Consider the following 16,944-nt stretch of genomic DNA (forward strand, 5'->3'; position numbering starts at 1 on the left):
TCAGCCTTTGGCAATCATCTGCAGTGTGCGATCTCCCCACAACATGCCTGGGTCTGAGATTACAGCTTGCCTGTCATCTCTGACACAGGAACACACGGTGACAGAGGCCCTCTCGTAAGTTCTACATGGTGGCGGCTGATGGACCAAGACAGGAGCTATAAACACCTAGAAAATGGCAACGAGTCTCTACTCCCTGCATATGTGGGAATGCAGTGTTCTCTGGGGCAGTGGCTCAGAAAAGGGTGTAGCCACAGTGTAGCCTTCCTGGGGAGGAGGACACAGGCCATCCTCAGCCAGAACAGTTGACAGGCAGATGGAGAAGGCATCCCGGAGGACAGTTCTTACAATCTTTCTCCCATGTCTACTCTTGGGGATTCCTTCTTTAGTATGTTGTCCCATTCAAATTTATTGTTCTGTTTAACCTGGTCAGCCCTGGCGGAGTCTTTGCTTCAGTCTCTTGATCCTTTTACAAGCACCAAGAATAAGACTGGAATAATCCTACACTCGCAAGAAACCCAGACCTTCCTTGGAATGCTTTTGCTATGAGCTCCCCAGCCAACCCTCAACAATGTGAGTCAGGCCACACGCTTGACTGTGGTGTACATTTTAGCTACTCTGCTCTCTTCCAGGAATGAAAGGAATATCTGAGAAACCACTAGAAGGACTTATAATGAAATATAACTTCTGATCGTCCTTTATTTTTCCAAAGGCTATTATTATTTTTAGCCCAGGAGAAAAAAAGTCATGGCTCTGGAATCAGGTTTGTATTTTTGTAAATAAGTGGAAGCGATTGCCTGAGTTCCAGAGATAAGCCATTTGTCAATTTTGCTAACACTGTAGTCAAATTCACTCAATAAATTACCCACCCAGGTCTGCTACAGAACAGTGACCAATCATTAATCATCACAAAATACTTACTTAGTATTTCCAGGACTAAATGGAAAGTGTAAGCATTTTTCAATCTAATTAAAGACATAAAAATATATTAAAATGCTAACGCTGGCCATCAAAATGGAAGATCTGAGTATGAGATTTTCTTCCTCTGCTCCTTTTTGTATTTAAATATTTTTCACTTAAAATACATGTTTTTCATAATCAGTAAACACAATGCACAAATTTGATTTTTCAAATGTAGCATGCAAATAAAACTGTTGTTGATTTTGATGCCTTGGGTCTTATGGTGGCCAATTAGAAACACTCATCCCTAAGCACCCCAGCCACACTTTAAGAGCATGTTTGTATCTGACAAAAATAAGCCATATCCCAGGACACACATGCTTATTAGCAATTATAGCATCATCACCTTCCGGCTGAGTTTCCGCTTGATCTCCATTTTAGCTTCTTGCTCTTCCTCTTCATTCTTTTCTGTTTATTAGGGGAGGCATAAGTTCAGTTACTGGAGAGGATTGTATAACCGGCAAAGTCTACCAGAAACAAGTACCCCATTCTGCCATGTGCTGATTAAACACGCCATCACCTTAGAAATGAATCAGAGCATCCTGCAAAAAGAGTGCCCATTTGCATGTAATACATGTGCATATGTGCAATCGTATCTTTCTCCCTTATGGAACTGGTTGCCTTTCTTCCCTGATTTTAAACCTCATGGTTTCCCGACTTCTATGCCGATACTATTGCTGACCACCTCACGCTCTTAGAAACACAATCTACCAGAATTCAGATAGAAATCTACTTCTGGATCTGATTTTCATGTGAAAAGTCCGAGGCACATTAAAAGAACAAATTAGAACCATCCCATGCACGTCCAAGCTGCTGACTTCCATTCAAACCCAACCAAAATATTTGATCTGTCTTCCTATGTTTCCATAGAAGCAAAGTGTAAGCATTCCTTAGGATTTGGCTTCCAAACCGACGCTCTGAATGGGGTCATGTTGTACTGCGGGTGGAAATTCTTTATTTTCTTGTGACTCTAACTTTCCAAAGTCGTCTCTCCCTCTGGTGCTTCATCAACCGGTACAATTTCACGGTACAATTTCAAATGGGATTGAAAGGAAAAGTTCACATTTTTAAAGAAATAGCCCTTGAGATTTATGGGATGCATATTTGACAAGCTTCTGTCTGTTGCCGCTTTGTATGTCATCTGTGTTAAGTGAGACACTGATTTTACTTCATAGCAAAGTACATGCAACACTTATATATTCCAAAGATTCTACTGAAGAAAGATTGTATTATAGAAGGGATGAACCAAGTCTTCAGAAAAATTCTCTTTTATGAAAGGTTTCATTTTTTAACCCTCCCTTCTCGTGTGTGTGTGTGTGTGTGTGTGTGTGTGTGTGTGTGTGTGTGTGTGTGTGTTATAGGCCTTCAATGTTGTCATCTTGTGCTATACACCTTGGTTTTTAGGACAGTGTTTCTCACTGGGATCCGAGGCTCACTGATTAAACTGTGGTGTCTAGCCAGAGAGCCCTAGGAATCCTCCTGCCTCTGCCACACCAGTACTGAGATGGTAAGAGTGCCCTGCCGGCTTTTTAAGTGGGTGCTTAGGACAGAACTTAGGCCCTCATGCTTCACAGAAAGCAATTCCCCTGACCCCAAAATATACTTATTGTAAACATACTGGTTCCAAGAATAAAAACTCAGTCTTAAAAATCTGTAGCACCTACTGGTATTTGCTCATTAAGCAGGCTGTATTATATTGTGTATTTTTTTCTTTTAGGGACATAATGAAGTTTCTGTTTTCTTCTGAAATACATCTCTTAATTTACACGGGAAAAGATGATCCATGTAGTTATCTATAGTGACATGAACTAATATCACCCTTATACCAGAGAAGCTTCAAGTTCCTGCATCAAATGCATTTGGTTATAACTCAGACTTCTAATTATGAATGAACTGTATGAAAGTCTGATTGCTTCACAGCAACATATGTCTTTCTGCATCCTTAAAGTGTACGCAAAGGGTCAATTACTTAATGTGAATTGAATGAGGCTTGTGAATTGCCTATTATACACATTACACAAATTCCTAACTTGTGAATGTGATTAAAATCGGAGCTTCACAAGGCAAGACCTGTGATGATACAGTTATTTAAAAGAAATAATATAATCCTTAAGGATAATTTCAGTCACTTCTTTCCATATGCCTATCATGCTTCATTTCCTTTTACTTTCTTTTTAAAACGCTACCTTAAAAGATTAGATTTATTAATTTTATTTTATGATTGCTTTTGCCAACATTTACTTTTGCACATCATGTTTGGGCTTGGTGTTCACAAAGGTCAGAAGAGGGCATTGGGTGTTGGACCTGAAGTTGCAGATCGCTGTGAGCTGCCATGTGAGTGATGGGAATTGAACCCAGGTCCTCTGCAAGAGCAGCGAGTGCTCTCAGCTGCTGAGCCACATCTCCAGCCCTCCACCCCCCATGATTCATTCTTAAAGGCATTTTCAAAGATAAAACAAAATCCTAAGGGTCTTCACTACTTACGTAAAATGCCATTTCTTTAAAGGGAATATTAGTTTTACCCCCATTAAGGATGTTGTATAATAAGGTGACAGCCGGTGACGTTTAAGGAAGGAAGAGCAGATAAGGGAGCTTAAGTAAACAGGGTTATGCCATCTGGGAATTCTTCCCTGACACTGGGGACTGGCTTTTAACATTTCCCATGTTTGAAGTGATACTTCTAAAGAGGGTGAAGACGGGGCAGGGGCCAGCATGGGGCAGTCTTTACAGGACCAGGGGAAGTCTTGAAATTAGGACTTAAAAAAAAAAAATCACCGATAAGTTCATGTAGGACACATCTCCTTCCCGTTTGGATGACTCAGAGGACTAACTTTACAACCTGGTGGAAATGGTTTGGGGACACTGGGTGGACGGAAGGGTTTTCATGGGGGAAGTGAGGACTGTTGGCCAGTGTCTTGCATCAGAGGAGGAGGAGAAGGGTGCCACTTCAGAGAGACACAGGGAGGTGTGTGCATAAACACTCCATTAATACACTTGCTTTCCAGGCGGTGGGCACTGCAGGACCCTGCCTGGCTAGCCAGGGTGGCCCCAGCATTGTGTGAATGAGCTGAGAGAAGAAAAGGACAGAACTAGCAACCAGGGTTAACAGTGCCTGTTGAGATGCTGATTTGCGTGAAATGACCTGGGCCCCTCTCATAGGTTCTTGGTGGTTTTGTTTATCTTTTTGCTGCTTTACTTGTCTCCGTGTGGGTGAATTTCTACTTTGTTTTGTGAACATTTACTTGTTTGTTTATTGTGGGTGCGTTCGCGAGCACACAGCCACAGATCAGAGCAAAACTTGTACGAGGAGACTCACGTGGTCCCTGCGGATTGCATGCAAATTGTCACGGTTGGTGCCAGTGTCTTAATCTGCTGAGCCATCTCACTGGCCCCCACGTAGTTATTTTCAACAAACGGAATACATTTATAAACTTTTGGAATACATATATGTTAAAAAACATAAATCAATGGATGGGCGGCATAAGCTAAGGTTCAACAGTAGAAAATAAATGGTAGACACATGTTTAGTTGCTCTCTGTAAAATTTCTTCAATTTTTTTTTGTAGATTTAAACAATTTCACAGTTAATTGTTGAAGAAAAAAGATTTATAACTCAATGGCCTGGGATTTTTTTTTCCCCTCTATGGAAAATACAGCTGGAATGGCCCTCACAGCTACACATGAGAGCAACATTATTCTTTCTCAGTCCTGTTTGGAAAAGATGTCGCATGGATGACTTTTCCTGACCAGCCAGAGGCAGGAAAAGATACTTCTATGTACATTCTCCATTTTAAGGGACTGGTTTGAAAATAAATAATCAAATATAAATGTAATTTACGTGCTATGTAATATAATATGAACTTGTACATATTGTATAGTTTATACATTATACAATATAAATGTAGTTAAAGAAAACCACTCTCACCAACATGGGACATGATGCTAAGACATCGAGTTTGTCCCATGCCCTTACAGAATGGCTACTGGTAATTACTACCATCTCACTAAAGTGGCGGTGGGTTTTGATTAGAGAAGTGTTGAGTGCTTTGTGCTTTGGATCAGTTTCCTAGCCCCAAGAGGTGGTTTACGTGACCTTTGAAATCATATTGTATCATGGACGCTTTTCTGGTGTCTTCATTAAGACACTGTTGCTGCTTTTGAACAAGAACTTGAGATGAACTACTCAAGCAAAAAGAGGAAAGTATGGAAGCGTGGAGAAGCAAGGGTATAGAATGAAGTGCTTGTGGGCTGAGTCCCTGTGCTGCTCAGTGGAAAGAACCCCCACCCCGCCCTGCTTCCCTTGGCCCATGTCAGGGATACAGGAGCCAGTTATCAGCCTCTCCAGACTGGAAAGGGGACCTCCAGTTTCCAGAATCAACACGAACTTAGAAGGAAGTCAAACAGGGCTGAACTCAAGTCTGAAGTTGACTTTGGGGCTGTACTCTTTCCCGAACCTCCAGGAAAACAGAGGCTACAGAAGCCAACGCTGCACTTAAGATCAACATGCAATAAATTTTCAGATCCATGAAAGAGTTCCTCAAATAACTAAACTCCAGTGTGGCTTGGCACATCAGTCCCAAAGGACAGGGTTACCCAGAACTCAAAAGGCCTTTTCGAAGTATTTCATCAGGCATCCAGTAAGACAAACCCCCTGTTCTGTTAGGGCACTCACAGTCTACCTTTGAGCTTAAACGTTAACTCAGCCAGTATGTCCCAGGACCTCCGTCATGGGAAACACTTTGGACACCTCAGGGTTTTGTTTTCACATCAACATTAGATGTTGCTTAGGTTAAAAAGAAAAAGAAAAATGCACCATTCTTTTGTAGCTACGGGTTGCCTTTTGAAGTGGCATTACTGCATATTAGCTGGCACTTTGGTGGGTTCTGTTCAACTTGGCCACAGACTGCGTGCTTGGTTTTCCTTGCACTGGTAAATGTTCATTGTTAAGTCATTTCAGTTATGGTGAAAGTCCTAGAAATCCGCTATGAGAAAACCTTTCTTTCCTTTACAAAAGAAAATAACCCATTAAACCCAGCAGGCTGACTGTACTCTGGTAGTTTGCTTGAAAGGCTGTCCTAATGCCAATGACTTACTGCTATTACAGTCTGCCTGGAGTTCTGAGGGTCCCCGTCTTTTCCCAAACTAAAAGGCTCCTTTGGAACTAGGTTAATATCTACAAGTACAGCTACAACTACACCCTTCTCTTTAAACCACCGAAGCTAGTAACCATTTTGAGGGAGCAGCAGTGTTTCTAGTGGGATCTCTCATACTTCACCGCCAGAAACCAGAATGGAAAAGGGAAGCCGGGAAAAACGAATGGAGGACTCTTTAAGTTTCAAGAAACCGCAAAGAATTCGAGAACGAAGAGGAGCGATCACAACAAAGGAAAATTAAATGCCTTGAAAAATCTCTCTTGCCATAATTTTAAATTGGGACTCATGTTCGACCTAGCAACAAACTGTATTTTTCATAACACTATAGGAATGCTTGATTGATTTCCTTGTGGATTTTTTCTTTGGCAGTTATTTGAAAGTAGATTAGAGCGTTGGCTTTAATATTTGGGCAAAGGAACACATGGAATAAATTTCATTTTTCTCAAAAACAATTGCTATGACCAGGACTCCACTTTAGGGGATATCAGGCTTAAAGCCATAAAATGAAATATGGAAACCAAGAAACTATTTTTTAAAAACATATGAACATCTACCAGTAGATACGACACGCATGAGCCACTGCAGTCAGTTGTGAATCAGGCTTCCCTCCTGATGGATGGGTTGTCTCTGGGGCGCCGTGGTATCGATCACCCGAGGGATCATGGCAGGACATCATATACTCACGTTTTAAGATGTTCCTCTGCTCTAATTCTTCAGTAGTTGGCCTGTGGCTGAGTCTCCTACAATGACAAAATGATATACTACAGGTTACAAAATGAATACACCAAGAGTTACAAATGAGGGCCATTTGGTGGAAGATACAAATGAACCAGCAAAGCTAGACTTTGTCATATGTTGAGAAACAAAAATAAAAATTTAAGCCTATAAAATAAACGTCGCCCTTCCGTCTGAAGACTACCGAGTGCGGCTCAGACTTGTCTCCTCTCCTCCACGCATCCTTGTAAGACAGGCATCTGACTTTTGGTTGGGCAAAGACTACAGATCATAGCTTCCCTAGCTAGGTCTGGGCCGTGCCCGACTTCTTGCCACAGGACACGAGCAGAGTTAGCTTTTGTAAGTTGTTTTTCCTCCTCAATACAGATGAGTGTGTGGTCCCTGCTTTCCTTCTTGCATAGGCTATACTTGAACATGGTAGTATGAGCCAGCTTTAACCTCGCAGATAAGATTCCCCACGGCTGTAAGAAATGTACCAAAAAACAAAAACAAAACCAAAAACCAAAACCAGAAAAAAAAAAAACAAAAAACAAAAAACAAAACAAAACAAAAAAAAAACCCAGAAGGAGTCTGGGTGTTAGGCCTATGAGGAGAAGAGGAGAAACTTTCCATCATGCTGGGTGGCCCCAGCTTCCTCCAGACGCCTGGTAAGAGAAATCAACACACATTGCTTGAACCCGTGTATTCCTGACACGTTACAGAAGCTTAGCTGATAGCTTACTTAATTAATGTCCTCAATCAGCTGCGGTTGCAAAGTTCATGCCACTGTCTCGAGTTGCTCAATCTATACTGCTCAGGGTTTGAAGGGAAATCCTGTATCAGGCACGGCCAGCAAATATATTCCATACATGCTATCTTAAGCTATCCGGGCCCCTTCTCCCCTGCTGTTGAGATAAGCCAGGCTCATCCAGGATTAGAAGTTAACTGTTTTACAAGAGAGCAGGAACTCTGAGGAATTCCTCATAGCTTTGGTCTTGGACTTGTTTACGTGATCAATTTGTTGTCAGCATGATCAATTTGTTATTATTTTGGTGAAGGATTTCCTCAGGATGTAGCCTGAATTTGTGTTACTTATGATGGATATACATATATTTATTAGACACAACCAATTCTAAATCTTAGGACCATAACAAACTAGTTATTTCTCAGATGTCACTGGGATTATTTTGAAACTAAAGTGAGTGAGTCCACAAAAGGCTCCCAGGAGCAATGGCACTTTTGCAGCTAGATTCTGTGCCATGACTACTCCATGTGCTATGTGTGTGTGCTGATGCCTTGCTAGAGCCTGCCACACCCAAGTGTGCTGGCTCTCTCTTACTGAAGGGGTTGTCCTTCCTCTGGAATGCTTTCTTTGCCTTTCCTTCCTTTTAAAATCCTATAGTCGATTAAAATGGGACCTGGAAGGTTGTCTGGCATTATGAGTGGAACTCTCTGGGGTCTTTTTCCCCAGAGGAGAGTATATAGAAGGCTGAACAGCCCTTTCCTTTGGCATTATTAGTACAGAAAACTATGAGACTAACCATGGCCACCGTTGATTCCTGGTTTCAAAATTCTGGTCTTGTGCTAGATGCTTAGTGTGTCAGGGATGCTCAAAAAAAAAAAAAAAAATTCAGCAAGGTAAGGGCCGGCTCTCACCTTGCAGATGAGGAAAGGGAGGTTAACTGACTTGCTTAAACTAAAACATGAGCAAATGTTGGCGTCAGAATCCCCTCCTGTCTCATTTGACTTAAAACTATGTGATCTAAGTTGGAACCGTAGGCAAAACCTTGAGCAAGAGGCATTAAGATGTGCTGTGTTCACTGAAGACAACTCTAACATTTACATATTATTAAGAACAAACCCTACTATATTAAAAAAATTAAAGCTATAGATCATGTGTATACTTACAAAGATACTGCATATTTGATGGGTGGCATTGGAATACTAGTTCATTAAAGATACAGGTGGTACTCCAGATGGATGGTTAGACCTGGAATGGAGAAGTCTTCACCCATTCAAATCTATGTCCACACTTCCTACTCTTCCTGTGGAAGCTGGGGCATCATCCCCAAAGAATCCTCGATGAAACTGATAGAAGACTGATGTTTAGTAACAGGGTTCCACAATTGCTATTTTTTTCTACCTCTTTCTTTCTTCCTTTCTCTCTCTCTTTCTCTCTCTCTCTCTCACTCTCTCTCTCTCTTTTTCTTTAATCTGTGCCCTGGTTTTGTCTACTTGGTTTTTTTTTAATTTGTCATTGCTATAAATAGTTCTATAATACGTATCTTTATAAAAAGTTCTTCAAATAAATCATTGGAGATCATTTCCTTCTTCCATATGTTCCCCATGATAGAATTATTATGTGAAGAGATAGCTTCATAGTTATTTTATCACAGTGTTAAACTGTTTCAAAACTATTGGTCAAGAACACTGTGAACTCAGGTTTAAGTTTTAATTGTGCTTTACTAGTTTAATAAGTGTGTACAGTTTAAGTTAAAAGTAAACATTTCATTTTACTGGATACTTGCTGTGGTCCAAGTAGTAAGAGCTTTCAATATAAGAACTGTTTTATAAGTGGTATCAAGCTGTCTTCTATCCTGTTTTAGATATATTTTTGCCAGAACTTTTTTTTTCGGTTCTAAATAAGGCCACATCCCACACAGTCATTCATTGATTCATTCATGCATGCATGCATGCGCTCATTCATTCATTCATTCTTTCCTTAGATCCTTTATTTGCTGTGCTCAGGATCAAACCCAGTGTGTTCTGTTTGTTAAGCCATCCCTCTGCCACTGGGCTCCACCCTAGCCCAGACACTCTGACAACAACTAGTCCTTCCTCGCTGTTATCACACATACCCTCAAACACCTTCAAAATGTGCCACCAAGGGTCTTTAAGTCCATCTCAGTGGATTAGCCGGGATCTTTCTTTAGCTCACATTGGAAGAGGTAACGTTTGTCTGTTTCCTTTCGTAAAACGGAAACACCACCAATGCTCTGGTTCTAGAAAAGGCACCTACTTTCCTTCAAGCTTCACGCCAGAGGTACATCTGATCAACCTGTCTGATGAGCTTCCCTCACTGATACAAATGTTTACTCTCTTTCCTTTCTAAATCCATCCTATCCATAGCGGTTGTCTGGACAGGAAGTGTTTGGAGCCTCAACTGGTAAACAGTTGGCTATTTTAAAAGGCTGTTGAAAATGCTGTGGCTGCCATCCCTCCAACTCGCTATACTCTCCTGCTCCATGCCCACATCTGCATTACTATGACAGCGTTACCACTATACTGATGTTTATAGATTAACCTCAGATTGCTTTTGAACTTGCAGGAGTTACCTTGTAGTAGTTATATGTTTTTCAGAGTTTTCTACGAATGCAACTAGGAATAATACCAGTATTTTGTTGCTATAGTTTATAGCTTTTTTTTCCATTATAATAACTTTGGCTAGACATTTAGTATTAAAAGAATAGGGAAACTTTATTCATTTAAAAATGATTTTAGGTTTTCTCTAGTTACTAATGTATTTAGCATAATTTATAAAAAAAAAAACCTTTAATTTTGGCTTATCTCAGGCTTTTGTAAGATAATACAGTTTTTACCTAGGTGCTGGGGATGGAGCCTGGGCTCTCATGCTTGTACAACAAAAGTTTTACCAAGTGAGCGATTATTCTGCCACAGTGTTCACAATTTAAAAACCCCTTACTATGATAAACTATCCTAATATTCTTTGCATTTAAGGCATTTACCTTATTTTGCTATCACTTTATATGCATTAATTTTTCAATGGTTAAAAAAAATTTCACAACAGAAACAAAAGCAATAAAATAATAAAACACATTTGTCACATGTTCTCAAGCACGTGGTGTAGAGGACATGGTATAAAAGAAATCCGTCACAGGTGAACAGAGATCCTAACCTGCTTCTGTTATGAAGGAACTGTACAGTTTTCAGATAGTCCCTTCATCTCCCAAGGCCTCAGAGAGGGGCCCTTGCTTCTACTTGTTAAGGACACAAATTTGACACGAAGTTCCCTTAACTTCTGCTGCTCTTTCCTGGGTCAGGAAATGATCCAGGCTTAAGGCAGAAGTCAAAACGCTGCAGTGAGAAGCAGACCCTTGACAAACTGCTCAGGACTTCTTTCGGAGTCCGCGATGAAGTTGCATCTCCTTAGGGAGGTGAGTCTTCCCTTCTGACAGGAGCCACAGCTGCTGTCCTTCAAAGTCTCCCTCTCAGCAGACCTTGGACAGTCCCTGGCAGCCCTGGCATGGACCCCCATTGCAGCGGTCCCCGAAGGCTCCCATTTCTAAGCAAGGGCAGTGCCTTCCTCCCATGTTCACATTCTGAACTGGTTCCCCTCTCCCAGTGAGACACCACGGTGGGTGTGCCGAGTGAGAGAAACCAGCAGAAAACAGTGACACTTGAGTGTGCTTAAGCGAGGATCAGAAACAATTCCTCATGGCAAAAACCAGGAGGTCTACAGTACACAAGAGCAGGAGGGTTGCCCAGTGGCCTACGCAGTCCAAGCTGAAGGCCCGTGTTTGGACCGAGGGCTATGCTTACCTAAAGGCCCGTGTTTGGACCGAGGGCTATACTTACCTGACCAGGACAAAGCTATGCTGGCGATGCTTGGTATTTCTCCAGTCTTGAAGCCCACATGCTGGAACCTCATAGTTTTGACATAAGTCTCAATAAGTTTTCAGCTTAGAACGGAGGCTGGTCATGTTGAGGACTGCAGGCCTGTTTCCCCCAGGCCACCCTTCTTGGTAAATGCATTTTATTGATGCACTCACATGCTCTTTGTGTGTGTTATTTACATCTTCTTTTATGCAATGGCAGGGTTGAATAACTGCAACAGAGACCAGCCAGCCATCAAAGCCTGAGAACTCATAACTGACTTTATTTTTTTTTTTCCTTTTGGAAAAGTCTGTTGAGCCCTGGGCTACATTCTGGCGATCTCAACGCCACTGGCTAACTCACCAAAAGGTTTGGTTGGTTCACCATCTGAGACCACGCTTATAAGACTGGACCGGTCAGGAGAACCAGAACCTGGTGCATTCACCAAGACCCCAGGAAGGCAGGAGACTTGGCGAAGACTACCAGCCCATCCCTGAGGCACTCACACACCAGTAAGTACCTGACCAGCTTGGTCCCGATCTGTTGTCTTATTTCCTGCCTTTCTTCCTCAGATGTTCGCTGCAGGATGTTTTTATCCTCCAGTTCTTTCTTGGATGGTCTGTTACCAAGTTTGATGGCAAGAGTATCCCTTCGTCGTATCTTACTTGCCAAAGCACCTGAGAACCGAAAAAGGGCAGAAATTCAGGTGCATCCGTTTTTTACCCAGGCGGGGCTCTGGTTACACGTGGCAAGCCTTCAGCAGGACCTGAGCCAAATCCTTTACTTGCGTGCAAGAGGAGAAACTTAATCAGTCCAATGAGGGGGGGATTTAAGTTGGAGATAACTCATCTTGAAAAACAACTGAAGGATTTGTATATATATATATATATATATATGTATGTATGTATATATATGAAGGATTTGTATATATATGCATGTATGTATATGTATGCATATATATACATATACATATTTATGCCTGAGATAGCATGAGCAAGCTTGGAAGCATCACCTCATCATCTGGATGGAGATGGTTGAGGTTTATTCTGCTGATTCCGTGGGTCATGGAAATCAGTGATTGCACAATGCCTTTGCTTTTCATTTCAAGTCAAAAGCTTATCCTCGCTTCTTATTCTGTCCAGTTAATCTTTGCCATTCCCTTTTCCCCAGCCAGGTGTCATGCTGGCAGAGATCCTACCCTATATACAAAATGCTCTAACCCTGAGTCACCCACGAATCCTTAAACTCCAAGCAGGCAGTCACTATCAGAAGGATGCTAAGGAAAGGAAATCCAACAAATCTCTACTGAATGATTAATATACTAATGACATTTAATCATATATCAACTCAACCCCACAGTGACTTCCAGTCACTGCGTTCCTCCTAAGTTAAACAACAACAACTTTGTAACAGCACATTCCAGTCTTCTAATTAGACACTGTCATGGCCGTCATTCCTCTTTAGGACCCTTCCTTTCTAGACAGCACCCTATCTGTGTGATGGCGGACAAGTGAGCATTTTAAACTCCAGCAAAGTGTTTGCCGTTCTTGACTCATTTCCCTTGTCTCTCACTTTAAACTACAGTATAAAACGAGTGAAGACTAGCCAGGCATTAATGGCGCACACCTTTAGTCCTAGCACTTGGGAGGCAGAGGCAGGGGGAATCTCTGTGAGTTTGAGGCCAGCCTGGTCTACAGAGCTAGTTCCAGGACAGGCTCCAAAGCAATGCAGAGAAACCCTGTCTCGAACAAACAAACAAACAAAAATGAATGAAGATTTCTAATGCTCTTGGCAAGCCAGGAAACCCCCAATCACCAACACTCTTTCTTCAAGAACAGGTCCCTGGAGGGATGGCCATCTTTGACTTTATGGGGAAAACCTCTGTTCTTAGAAAGCTTAGATTGTATCAGTGTAACTCATTGTCAAGGGTGTCACATGCATATGTAATAACGTCTTCTGGAGAGATCTTTCACATGAGCTAAACTTTGGAACAGTCACACTTTTTTTTTCCCCCAGTACTAGGAATTGAACCCATGGAATTATGCTGTCATCCAAGCCTGTTTTTTCCTTTTTAGCTTGATACATGGTCTCATGAAGTTGCTCAGGCTAGCCCTGAGCTCCCTCTGTACTCAAGGCTTGCTTTGAACTTGTCTTGCTCTAACCTCCCATGTCGCCGGGACTAGAAGGTTGCAACCAGTTTTAGCTAGGATAGATATATTTCTAATTTGAGAGAAGGTGAGGAGAGGAAAATGTTGGGCGGTGGTGGCTAACAAGGTTTTTGCATTGCATAGTAGGTGACTCTCTGGACACCACTTACTCCTCTACTTAGAATTATTCTTACTTTCTCCACTGCCGTCATCATCATCATCCTCTTCCTCATCATCATCAGTGTACAAGATGGGTCCATCCGAGTCAGAGTCATTGGCTTGATACTCTCTTGGGGCCTCATCCTCCGGGGCACTGAAGGATTCTGGAGAGTCTCCCATCTCCCCGGGGTTCAGCAACTGAGATCCAGCCTTTCCAAGCTCATCTTTGGTTGTCAAACTATTAAAGGTCAAAAAGCACAGGGTAATGTGAAGTGCAGAGCAGCCCTTATGGGTACCAATACCACAAAAGGCATGCTGGTGTCGTGAAGGGCCAGATGTAAGGTGGGGCAGCCGATGAACATCACCAACGTGGACGTTCTCGGATGTGTTACTGAAGTGCTGAGGTTTTGTATGTCTCACGTGTGATATCTAACACAGTCAGTGAATGAACATAGTGAAACTGAACTCTGCAAGCCTATTTGCCCACAGATAATGGTGCAGTAGAGAAAAGAGTAGTGGGTTAGGGCTGATGGAGGGATAGTGCACTTAGTAAAGTGTTTGCTGCAGAAGTATGGATACCTGTGCTTTCAAGCCCCAGAACTCACAAGAAAAAAGTAGAGCTCTGGTAGCGCTTGTTTATAACCTCAGTGCTGGGGAAGAAGGGGCCGACCGGCAGATTCCTGGGACTCATTGCAAAGCCATTGGAGCCTATTGAGGGAGCAAGAGAGGCTGATTCTCTAAATAATAAGATGCATGACACCTGAGGCTGGCTTCTGCTTTCCACACATGCATGCACACATGTGCACACAACCCTCCTACACACACACACACACCAGTACTGTGTCAGAAGTTCCACGGTACTTGGGTCTGTCTGCACTTCCTGTTTGTCCTTCAAGTCTAAAGAGAAAGCCTCAGCTGTCCCACAGATGTTTCCAGATCCTTCAGCTGACTTCCTCGTCCCAGGCCTCTGCTCTCACAGTGATCCACTGCAGAGCTCAGCATCCCTGCCTTGTTCTGTGTCTTTGAGAAATAGGATTCAGAGCACGCCTCTTACTAATATTATCATAAATCCCATTTTCTTCCCAGCCTGTGGGACGACTGGGCAAAACTCCTTGATCCTCTCTGCTTTCATTTCTTCATGCATAAGACCGACTCTTACAGGACCAGAGTGACCCCCAAGATGCAAAGTGTTAGACGGAAGCTTTAGAAGAAAGGTAATACGCTGGGGGAGGGGCCATGATGCTTTGTTGTTCAGACGGGTGAAGGCCTCTACAATGCTCACTCATTTCCAAAGACTAATGTAGAAGATACACGGGATGACACAAACATTTACAATTTATATCAAAAATACTGTAATCGTTATCATAATCATTACAGAAGACCTCCCAAACACTTTTGATATAAATAGATGAATTCACAATTGGTGTTTTCACAGGAAAACAAAAACAAAATTGAAACCAACCTCGACGCCAAGACAATCAACAACACACAGGCAAACTTCATTAGACCAAAAGACATTTTTGGTCTAATGTCTAAAGACTAAAACCAATTTGTGGTTATAGTCACATTTTTTTTTTAACTTAGCTCCATTAAAAAAAAAATTTACTTAGAAAGAACCCCACGGTCTAAATTGTTCTCAAAAGGGCAGATGATATCTTCTCTGAGTGTGTGTCTGTAATCGTGGATTCACTAATTGTGAATGTAGTCTTCTGTGACTCTTATTTTTGGAGATAGGGTCTCTCAGTGACCCTGGAACTTAACATTCCAGCTAGACTGACTGGTCAGCAAGCTCCTGGGACCTGCCTCTCCCTCCCCAACACTGTGTCATCACATACGTGCACCTCCATGCCTTGCTTTTACATAGGTGCTGGGACGAGCTTTAAGGTCTCTCTCTCTCTCTTTCTCTCTCTCTCTCTCTCTCTCTCTTTTTAACAACTGCAAACTTCCCATCTTAACAATTTTTCAGGGTACCGTTCTGCGTCATTAGGTACATTCACCTTGCTGAGTAATCATCATCGTACCTCTCCAGAACATTTTCATTTCTTTAAACTGTAGCTCTGCCCCCATCAGCTAATAAGTCCCCTCACCTCCTACCCTCTCAGAAACCACCATCCCTCTTCCCTCTCTGTGTCTAGGATGCGGACTATTTTACAGACCTCATATAAGGATGGTTACACAAACCTCGGGGCTCACTTACTTCACTTAATGCAGTATCAAGGACATCCACATCATAGCAGCGTCAGAATTTCCTTGCTGCTGAGAGCTGGGTGATGTGACATTGTGTGTATATGCTACATTTTGTTTACTCGTCCATCAGCCAATACCCAGTTGGGCTTTTCCTGGTTACTGTATATTAATTGTACATACACTAGTGTACAAATCCACCTCCTCACTTTCAATTCTTTGAACTCTAGGCACAGAAGGAGAGTTGCTGAATTACATGGCAATTCTACATCCACTTTTGGTTTTCTTTTCTTTCTTTTTTTTTTTTTTTTTTTTTTTTTTTTTTTTGAGACAACACAGAATGGAGCGTCATTGTAAATATGGGAAGATTTCTTTTTATGAACAAACTTCTCCATAGTCTAGACTATTAGTTGATTGCTGCAGAAAGCTATTCTACTTTGAGAAGACTGTCACTACCCTACGGTCAATTAATCATAGCCTCTGCATAGAACAGAACAAGGTACTTCAGGGCTCAATCCTGTTAGTTATGCCATTATCCACTAATCTATTACGTTCATTATTTTAATCTTGCCATTGGTATAGCATTTTGCAGTTTGCAGAGTTGGGCAACATTTATTTACAGCTCACAACTATTTAAAACTATAAGGTGGTTAGAGAAGAAAAGGCTGTAAGTAACCCACCCAACCTGGCCAGTGTAGTGTGGGATCAAGACTGAGACCACTAGTCTCCTTACCAAATGTTATATTATATGATTATTATAATTAGTTAATATTAACTACACACCACGTCTGCATTGGTCAGATCACACCTCAACCCTTAGGGTTCTTGGGAACACTGGACAACATTGAACATGACATAAATTTTTATTGAGGGGACTCAACAAGTCATTTTTAAATATGACCGCAAATGGGTTGAGGTTTTTTTTTTTTTTTTCTGCCTCACATTACAGAGATGTCTGTGTTATGGAGAGAGCTGTAAATGAACAAAAACTTACTGAATAGCAGCCTGCAAGATAGG

General features: G+C 41.8%; 1 protein-coding gene across 2 annotated transcripts in view; it reads right to left on the minus strand.

Moving 5' to 3' along the window:
• Positions 1–16,944, minus strand: part of Phactr2 (phosphatase and actin regulator 2) — a 261,285-nt gene that overhangs the window by 24,789 nt on the left and 219,552 nt on the right. For both annotated transcript variants that reach the window (XM_051206153.1, XM_051206152.1), the window contains 4 exons: positions 13,779–13,981; positions 11,958–12,114; positions 6,794–6,849; positions 1,304–1,365 (listed from right to left, as the gene is read on the minus strand). In XM_051206153.1, the coding sequence (XP_051062110.1) occupies positions 1,304–1,365; positions 6,794–6,849; positions 11,958–12,114; positions 13,779–13,981 (478 nt within the window). The remainder of the gene's footprint in view (positions 1–1,303; positions 1,366–6,793; positions 6,850–11,957; positions 12,115–13,778; positions 13,982–16,944) is intronic.

This window comes from Phodopus roborovskii, unplaced genomic scaffold, assembly GCF_943737965.1.
Source record: "Phodopus roborovskii unplaced genomic scaffold, PHOROB, whole genome shotgun sequence".
Classification (NCBI taxonomy): Eukaryota; Metazoa; Chordata; class Mammalia; order Rodentia; family Cricetidae; genus Phodopus; species Phodopus roborovskii.